We start from the raw sequence: 10,145 nt of genomic DNA on the forward strand, positions 1-10,145 counted from the left end.
AACTGCAGCATTTTAAGTCCATAAAAATATGTAGACAAATTCCACATAATCTAAGGAGCTGTACGAATAGATATAAAAATGTGCAAGTGACAAAATAACTGCACCAAACTGATATTTGGAAATCAAGAATACTTACAATAAAATAATGTTTAGAGGAATCAAATAGAGTGTTGGCACAGGTGAGTATAATGTCATTTCAGGGAAATAAAGTGCAGTCTCATGATGGTGCTGAAGAGTATTAATGAGTATAAGAGTATAATGAGGATAAATGACTGCTGTTATCTCCCTTTTGCTACAAGATTTCCCTGCTATTCTGCCCACAACCACCATTTTCTTCATGGGCCACCTACTCATTTTGTACATTCAGCTTTGGTTCTTTTTTTCCACTTTTGCATTGGCAAGTTTACCTCACCACTGAATTTGCTCAGAAATGTTTGTTCATAGGAGTTGCCACCTGCTTACTCTAAACTGTTTGCAAGTGAAGGTCTCCAAAGCATTTAATTTGCATGCAGCTGCTGGAACTTTTGTGGTTTCTGAATTCTGCAATATTCAAAGTGAAAACAAATCATACGGTTCTGCATCTCAGCAGTACAATAGTTAAGATTATCTTATAACAAAGAATCATTATTAAAGTACACCCTATTACCTATATATATTTTTACAAATCCATTGCCTTGTTCTTAGTTAATGGGAAAATATTATTACAGCAGCTGAAACATCAAAGTAAAGTGCTCACTGAAAATGGTACACTTTTTTCTTTTTTTCTACTTGGCTTTAATATTTATCTAAAAGCAACTTAAAGCATCATATTTACAAGGACCATTCTTCATGATTGTACATGATGTAAATAGCAGCTAGCTTGAACTTTGTATTTCCATCAAATGCTCTAAATAATAATTTAAATACAATGAAGCATCTTTTCCTCTTCTGCAAAGTTCCTCAATTAAACATGAAAGGAAATTAAATTCATTTAGGTGTCTCAGTACAAATAACATACCTTTTTTCTAAGTATTTTCAGTGCCTCCAAAGCCACACAGGCACTACACCTATTTTAGCAGATGGGTAACTCCTGGGCCAGCCTGCAACCTATTCAAAACCAAGAAAATGGTGAACTGCAGCTGAATAGGTGCAGGAAACCTTGGAGAGCAGCAGAATATTGCATGTCCAGAAACTCTTTGTGATGGCCAGTGATCTCAGTTTCAGTAATGTAAATGCAGACTAACTTGTTGAGCCTCCTGAAGGACAGGATAAAACAATCTGCTACTCCTACAGCACATCTTACAACGAAATGTATTAAAATTCTGTTCTTGTTAGATTAAAATAAGAAGTTGCCATACAGAGAGGATTGTTTCCTCCCTAAATTGGATAGTCTTAACTGAAAACTAGATAGTAATATATAAAACAGTATATGTATGCATGCTAAAGAAATTGCTGAATTACTCTTCTTTCTCATTTCTCTGCTATGCTGCCTTTGCGAAACAGCTTTGAAGACAAGGTTGGCTATCTCTTTTGCATACCTTTTAAAAAAGTTGGATTATAATAGTGAACGGAATTTTTTACTGAATTTGTGACTATTTTGTTTCGTTTAGATGTACCATGAAGATACAATGCATTCACCATGGATGCATGACTCCCTACATGTCTTCTGTGCAATCAGTGGAACATCTGGTGATGGAGGTTACTGTTCGCTTAGACCCACTGCTGAGATGTAAACATGCTGATGACATTTATACAGCCTTCTCAGGAATCCTTGGAACTGTGCAAAGGATGCTAAAAATTCATGATGAGCAAAGATTCAATTTTTTTTTTCCAAAAGTTACCGTGCTTTCAAACAGGGTGCTTGCTTATTTTGCAGAGCAACATTGAAAGTGCCTGGACATTGCACCACTGTGCTTGTTTTCTACGTTTTTTTTTTTTTTTTTTTTTTTGTTAAATGTATAACAGTACATGGAAAGTTATCTAAGTATGTATTGAATTGCTGAACTATGAGTTGAAATGGAACAGTACTATGTAAAATTGTACAATGGAATATAATAAAATGTAAAACTACTTTGTACATAGAAGGAGCATAGAGTGTATAGAAATCAGCGTTATACCATGTATGCTGCTAAAAGCTTTGTCAGACAGGGAACACACAGAAGAAATTTTAGTCACTGGTAAGAGATCCTCCTTTTCTGGAAAGTGGCTAGGGCTACATACGCCTTATGCACTCACATAATGAGAGTAAATTTGCCCTTCTCTGGAATAATAAAAAGCTAATTCAGAAATTATATGATTTTCATAGTTCCCCTGTACAGATAATTCTAAAGTAACAACCATGGTAGCTGAGCTTACCGACGTCTTTTCAATTGTGGCTTACCCTGCGTGTCTGCAGGAGATTTGTCATTTGATACGGATTTTACTCTTTATTATTCATGGCTTAACACAAATATAAACTAATAGATTTGCATGTGAATATATGGAAATTATTAGAGGATACCTTAAAATGAGATGGGAATTATAAAGTGCTTTAACACTTTTCAGAAAAAAAATGTAATAATCTGTAAGATCTGTTAAAGAAAAAAAAAGTGCAGTGCACTGAAATGAAATAACTTGCACAAATTTGTTTTTTAACATCATATGACATACATGTTCCCTGATATTAGACAGATCTGTTTTCTGAGAACATGTTATTTTTGTCTGGCTGGTGGTTAGAGCAAATGTATTTTCCAGAGTTTCTTTATTCCTTCTCTCCCTGAAGCTTTAATACACTATCTCTGTCTCTCTTAATAGGACACTTCCAGCTACAGGAAGAAGTAAACAGACCAGTAATTCTTTTAGCCAGTTATATTTTTAATGCCTGTGTTTTTCAAAATCCCATCAATTGTAAATACTGTTCCAAAAGTTCATAGGGAAGGGTTTTTTTTTTTTTTTTTTAATGATGCATAACAAAATGCCATACAAATAGGATTCCGGTTAGCTTATTTAGCTTGGTTATAGTGCTTATAAAATGTTACGCTTCTAATTTCTGTATCAAAATGACGTCAAATATTGAATGGACCACATTTTGAGATGTATACTATGCATGATTCTAAATACCCAAAATTAATTGTCTTCTGAGAAAAATTTTGTGATCCCTAAATTCATGCATAAGTTGTTGTTGTAAGCAAAATATAGATATGCCTATATAACAAACAGACCACATTTCTGCTTGTATGTGCTTTTCTGCCAGGCAGGCTCCAAATTTAGCCTAACAGAAAGAGGAAGAGAGACTAGTATGTTTAGTTAAGGTTATTACCTTACTGATTTTCATCTTTTGGCAAAGAATGTTTAAAGGCAGGTAGTGAGAGTTTTCCAAACTACTTCTCTAAAAGATGCTGAAGTTGTTTAATAGTGGGTACATTAAATGATTTTTTTAGGGCTGGCTAAAATCTAAACATTGTTACTGAGGGCATATTTTGAATACAATAAGCAATGGTGAGCAATAGATATCCAAAAGCTCTTGCACTATACTGCTCTTAAACATTACAAGTAAACTAATAGTTTTGCTGGAATCCTGTGAAATTCTTATCCATGCTTTTGGGTGTCTTTAATGTTCCCAGGTGATCTTTTTGACGGGATTTTTCAACCTGTTGTTGCTTAGTTTTGCTGGAATTCCAGTGAAATTCTTATTCATGTTTTTGGATGCCTTTGATGTTCTAAGATGACATTTTTGGCTAATTTTTTCAACTAATTGTTGCTTTTGGAATTGTCTTATCATTTTAATTTACTATATTGTCAAGCTGTCTAAGTAATTCAAGCAAAAAAGTACCCACCACAAAACTCCAGTTAGAATATTTGCAGTTATTTCATATATGCTTTTTGAAGCAGTGCAGTTCAGAATACACACTTGTTAGCAGTTTTGATGAAAAACAAAAATAATTGTTCTAAGCGTTTGCCTACTGTCCTGCCAGTAAACAATCCTGCTGCTTTTGTAACAGGAAAATCTCACAAGAAAATTTGTCCTTTTTAGATAGGTCATAAAAAGGCTAGCAACAAACGGGCTTCTTTTTGCTTTAACATTTACATCTATCTGGAAATGTTGGGGAGATGGACATTAGATATTTTGCAGTTGTATTTTGGCAACTGTGCCAGAAAAGTATTTTCTTTATCTCTTCCTTTCCTTTTCTTAGGAAGTTGTCCCAGTTTAAAGAAGTTCTCCAGCTTTTTTTCTTATTTCTGGTTGAAATAGTTTAATTCACAGATATTTGGGTACCGTACTATTTATGTGCCTATTTTTCAGTTCTCACATTGGGTATTTCCTGTTTGCGTCTTTTTTTTTATTTTCTCAAAGAATATAAATGTTTATTAACGCTTCAGTTTTTCCTGTTCTGCTTAGTCCTAAGAATTGTTTGGGAATCTTTTTGGTCCGTAGAAATTACTATACATATTTAAATTACAACCTGACTTGCACTCTTTCTATATAGATACATATCTATTAATATAGATATTATTACCGATATTATTTATATATCTATGTAGATAGATACAGATAGATAGAGACATACCAGATACATACATGCGTATTTTACACATACTCTTTCAATTACTTTTGCTGCAAAACTGCAGTGTAACACATTCAGTCTGCAGAACAGAGGCACTAGTAAGTCTGCAAGCACTCAACTGTTCGCATAAAGGAAGGAGAAATAGGGTAAAGCGTCTGTCAATGAGGATTAGGAGCACTCGGCTGTTCTCAGTGTCGGGACTGTTTTGGATAATGGTATGCAGTAGAGCCAGACTGTTTGCAGCTAGGATGCATGGAAGACAGGGTCTGCCAGCACTTTATTTATAAGAAACATTTCCAGAGATTTATACACCTGCATGGGACAGAATGGGCAAAATGTAAACATTTACTCTCTTCTCTGACATACTGCTTTTCTCTCTGCAGAGAGATTAGAAGGTAGTATTTTAAGCCAAATATTTTAGGAGTTACTTTTCTTTCCCCAAAAAAATCTGGAACCTGGAATTTACTGCGACCAAGGATGCATTTCTACGTGTTACTCAATGCTCTAAATTTCTTCTGGAAACGGAGGAGAAATTTTCATTACATAGGCTAATAAATGGAAGATCATGGCTGTGAGAATAGTTTGTAACATGCTTGTCTTGTTTTGGAAGCCTTTGGGACATGCGCCAACTGGTATTTGGATATAGAATAAGATGAACATAGGCACAGGGCCTTCTCTCCGAAACTATGTTGGAGTTTCCCTTCTTGTAGAGACAGTCCCATTAACTCCCATTAACAGTAGGCTTCAGAGAGGCACGAGACAGGAAAAGTGACTCTCTAATTAGACATACTCGAGCATCAAGGACTGGAAGAAAATTCAAGTGGAAATACACTCGAAAATCTCCTACACATTAAACCATATCCTATTCAGTTTACCCACGTAGGACACTACCATGCTGGATGTTCCAGGTGTTGGATCTGGGAGCTGGGGTTGAAGGTGAGTCGCTCGATGCGCAGAGCCCTGAGCTCTTCTTGCCTAAGCAAACGGGGGGCTCTTACTGCAGTTAGGAGCCCTGTACACAGCTAACCATTACACAGCCACAGAGTGGTACTTACTTAAACGACATGCTGATGCCAGCAATGGTGAGCCAGTTGTGATCTATACCTAATATTTCAGCTATTCTTGTACGTGATTTACATTTTTTTTCATGTAAATTTAACACCTGCTGCTACATACTCCTAACAGAAGTGCTTTTACCATGCGTGTTGTGTATACCTGTGTCGTATAACCCTGTTTAAGCTGCTCTGTGTGGTGAGGGGTGGTACATCCCATTTGCCTGACACATTAACCAAACCCCATAATATGCAAAGCTCCTCTAGAGAGTTCTGTGACCAGTGACACAATGTTACTCTTTTTATTCTTCTTTTCTCTTTCTTGAAAAAATCAATAATTTTGGCAGGAAGCAAGGGCAAGTTCTCATTTCAGTTGATCCAGAGATTGATTCAGAGAAGGGACAGTTCCAGCTCTAAAAAAAAAGAAAGAGAGACTACAAACCCAGGAAAAATAAGTGTTATAGTCAGCACAGTTTGCTTTTTCTTTTTTGCTCTTCACAAAACAAGTGTTTTGAAGGTAATACTGTTGTAAAATTCATGGGACGAAGACCTAGTTCAATGAGCTATTGCGTATGCTGCCTCTAAAGAAGGTTACTGTAATAAACCATTTAATGCATAGGGGCGCTGGATGAAATTGTTAACATTAAATTATTCAGTGGCAAATAGAAGGTTTTAATTCAGAAATACTGAAGGAGCACAAATACCACATATCCACTTGTGAGGATCCCAGAAGAAAGATTGACCAGCGACTGAATCTAGTCATACAAAGATATACATAGAAGCAAAGTATGAATTGTCAGTCAGGAAATGATGACAGCAGATCACTCTGCTTTCCTACAGAATATTCAGTAAGTTGGCTTATATTCAGTAAGTACCATCTGATAAAAGACAAGCTGCTTTTTCTGTTGTTTGGAGAGAAAGTGGGTCCTTCTCAGAGCACCACAGCTTTAGGTGGAAGCCTAAGCCTGACCGGTCTGTCTAAGCGCAGACTGCACGTAGCCACTGGGCCACTAGTGGAAACTTGCTTTTATTTTTGAGGTGGAACAACCTCTTCTGGCCCCTCTGACTGCTCTGGCTGCCTCTGCAGCTTCCTCTGTGGCCTTCTGGCAAGGCTTGGCCATTGATGTTCATTCCCTGCCTCTGTTCATGAGTAGTAGAAGGCAAAGGAGTAACTCCCTTGCAGTTCCATAGACCTTAGTGTTTTGGGAACTGTGGACAGGAGTGTTGACGAATGGACTCACAGTAGCAGTTGATTGGGGAGGGATACAGTTTTGGCAGAGGCATACTTGGTTCCACATCTGCCCCAACGGTCCCTCCAAGGCGCTTGGTCCTTATTCCCCTTGACTTAGTGATTCCGGGGCTGCTTGGGCAGCAGCGAGGGGAGAACCTGCCAGGGCGCACAGCAGTTTGGAACATGTGCCGCAAAACTCTAGACACCACCCAAGGAATATGAGGTCAGAAGGGGGACAGGCTCAGTGAGTCATACTGGGGTTTTTATCTCTCTGTTTTGGCTTTTTGTGTCTCAGACCCAACTGTATCTAAAATGACTGAGCCTTTTTTGAATCAACACCTTCCATCTCCTGAAGATCCTATAATCATGTCAGATGAGACCTAAGGTACGCACAGAAGCTGCTACAAAGATACCAAACCCATTTTACAGCAGTTTACTGAAGTACTGTTAAAGTGCTGATCAATACAGGTGGCCAAATCTGAGATGATAAGGGAGGAATTTGCAGTCAGCGTAAACTAGCCGAAGACGCCGATGTTCCCAGAAGGGTCGATGCCACTCAGCGCCGCGCTGCCGATTCCTGCTGCCCCTTGTTAGCTGCTGCCATCGTGCAGCCATACCACGCATCAGAGTCGCTTGCTAATCCGACTTAAAGCGCATGCACAGAAAAAACCTATCAGCTTTTCGAAATGCATCAGCAAAGCAGTCCAGCACACCGCCCGGCCATAAATAGGATTGCTAGCTCGGACTGGGTGAGAGGGGAAGCAGCAGGAGCACGCAGCTACGTGCACATCACCAGCATGGTCTCGAATCAGTCTAAGCCAAACATGAGGCCGTATCCCGAGTAAATATTTAACGGATTCTTTTAGAGCTGTCTCAGGTGTGCATGTGTGCTACAGTCCACCTATATCGTCTGCAAAGAACGCTACCAAAACACGAGACTTGCAACAGCAAGCGGCAGGACAGGACTCAAGGCGATTGAGCAACCCAAAGTGCTGGGGAGGTGGCAGAGATCAAAGAGGGCGGCAGGCGCTCTCCACGTCACGGCGCAGGCAGGACCGCGCTGCAGACTCGGGCCAGGCTGCTGGAGCTGGCTCGGGTGGGGGAGGAGGGAAGGAGCTGCAGGGGAAAAAACATCCCGGCCTCCTCCAAGAACGGGCAGGCAGCCAAAAGCGTGCTAACCATGGGATGCACGTTTGGCACTGCTGCTCCTGAGCGGGGACAAAATGGGAAGAAGGGAAGAAAGAAAATGTTAGCAAGGAAACCGAAAGCAAGGAGGAGATCGCCGTCCCACGCATCGGCTTTTCTCTCCAAAGGTCACCCGCAGCAGGCGTTGTCCATACCAGCTCTAGGGAGTCACGCAGCCTGATTCATACGTTCGGAAACCGGAACATTACGCTACAGTTTGTATTTGTTTATGATTGCTGTCCTTTGGGCACTTTTTAAGAGCAACGAGGAACTTTCCTGAATCTTATTCTTTTACCAGGAGTGCAAAAAAACAAACAAGCAGAAAAGAAAAAAAAAATGGCATTAAAACAGGATATTCCCCACCCTATCATAAAAAGATCCGCTTCCCTTTTTCTAAAATGAGTGACTCTAAAAGCAGACGAATTCTTGCAAAACTCTTTGAAGAGCTGAGTAAATACTGAATAATTCTGTTGGCTTAGGAATAATGATTTTTCACCAAGGAATTTCAGTTTGCCTAGAAACATTCTTAACCAAAGTTTCCTCTATGCCGGATCTGTACAATTACTATACTGCTTGTATTTTGATGGCAACTAGAAGCAGATTTGCTAGCTACCACACAAACCTCGCTGAGAAAGAAAGCCTTATCCCGAATGTTTTCTTACCCAGAAATGTGTCAACGCATTTCACTTGTGTCTGGAAATGTGGGGAAAAAAAAAGCATTGCAGCATTACGCTGATGAAAATGAGAGCAAAATTGCCAACTGGCAGAAGAGCCAACATCATGGTAGGGATACGTGCGAAGCAGGAGCTGGGGGAAGCAGGAAGTTTGCAGAAGGAAGAACCCAGAGCCGGGCATCCGAAAAGGAGCACTATGCATTTTTAGTGGCGATAAGAAGAACTAAGGAGTTACAGGAATCTGTACGAGGGATTTGGGGAAAGGGGAGTTCTGCCAGGGTTTAACATCACGAGAGCTCTTAGAGGATACACTAATGTCTTTGGCGAGGGGATGTAAATGTCTCGGGCACGGCTCAATAGTAGTCGAGGTTATGTATAGATCTGGCTGCACAGGAAGAATATTTTGCCTCCCAAGGGAGGCTCTTCGGGAGGTTACGGCCCTGCTACCGCGGCCCGAGGGGCTGGCAGGCTGCGGCGGGAGGGGGCGCGTGGACAGCGCCGGGCTCCCCGCACGCTGACCGGGCGCGGGGAAGGGAAAGCGCAGAAAAGCAAAGCGCTGCGGCTGGGCAGGGAAGGCAGCGAGGGGCACCGGGACACGGGGTGACACAGCGGGTGACACCGAAGGAGGCCCGGCACCGTGGGTGTAGGAAGGGCTGGGGCCAGGCTGGGGGTGTCACGGGAGGGTCCTCTGGGGGGCTGGAGGGAGCCCTGGGGGCAGATGGGACTGAGGTGGAGAGTGCAGGCAGCCGCCAGGCAGCGTTGCGCGGGGGTGTCGGGGTGCTGCCCTGAGGAGGGGGTGTCAGGGTGCCATCCCCGAGGTGAGGGGTGTCGGGGTGATGCCCCGAGGAGGGGGTGTTGGGGCACCATCCCCGAGGTGAGGGGTGTCGGGGTGGTGCCCCGAGGAGGGGGTGTCGGGGCGCCATCCCCGAGGTGAGGGGTGTCGGGGTGGTGCCCCGAGGTGAGGGGTGTCGGGGCGCCATCCCCGAGGTGAGGGGTGTCGGGGTGATGCCCCGAGGAGGGGGTGTTGGGGCACCATCCCCGAGGTGAAGGGTGTCGGGGTGGTGCCCCGAGGAGGGGGTGTCGGGGCGTCATCCCCGAGGAGGGGGTGTCGGGGTGGTGCCCCGAGGTGAGGGGTGTCGGGGTGCCATCCCCGAGGTGAGGGGTGGCGGGGTGGTGCCCCGAGGTGAGGGGTGTCGGGGTGGTGCCCCGAGGAGGGGGTGTCGGGGCGCCATCCCCGAGGTGAGGGGTGTCGGGGTGGTGCCCCGAGGAGGGGGTGTCGGGGCGCCATCCCCGAGGTGAGGGGTGGCGGGGCGCCATCCCCGGGGCGGGGCGGGGGCAGGTGGCGGGGCCCGGCGGCCGCAGCCCGCCCCCGGGGCCGCTCCCGGCTCGGCTCGGGTTACCTGGGCGGGCCGCGGCGCGGCTCTTCCCGTCTGGCCCGGCCCCCCGCGACGGGAAGTGGGAGCCGGGGGCCGCGCTCGGA

At 43.3% G+C, this 10,145-nt stretch overlaps 1 protein-coding gene across 3 annotated transcripts in view; it reads left to right on the forward strand.

The window, feature by feature from the left end:
• Positions 1–4,287, forward strand: part of DOCK11 (dedicator of cytokinesis 11) — an 87,689-nt gene extending 83,402 nt beyond the window's left edge. For all 3 annotated transcript variants that reach the window (XM_062584852.1, XM_062584853.1, XM_062584854.1), the window contains exon 53: positions 1,590–4,287. In XM_062584852.1, the coding sequence (XP_062440836.1) occupies positions 1,590–1,712 (123 nt within the window). In that variant the 3' untranslated portion in view covers positions 1,713–4,287. The remainder of the gene's footprint in view (positions 1–1,589) is intronic.
• Positions 4,288–10,145: the final 5,858 nt, after the last annotated feature.

The sequence above is a fragment of the Rhea pennata genome, chromosome 11, assembly GCF_028389875.1.
Source record: "Rhea pennata isolate bPtePen1 chromosome 11, bPtePen1.pri, whole genome shotgun sequence".
NCBI lineage: Eukaryota > Metazoa > Chordata > Aves > Rheiformes > Rheidae > Rhea > Rhea pennata.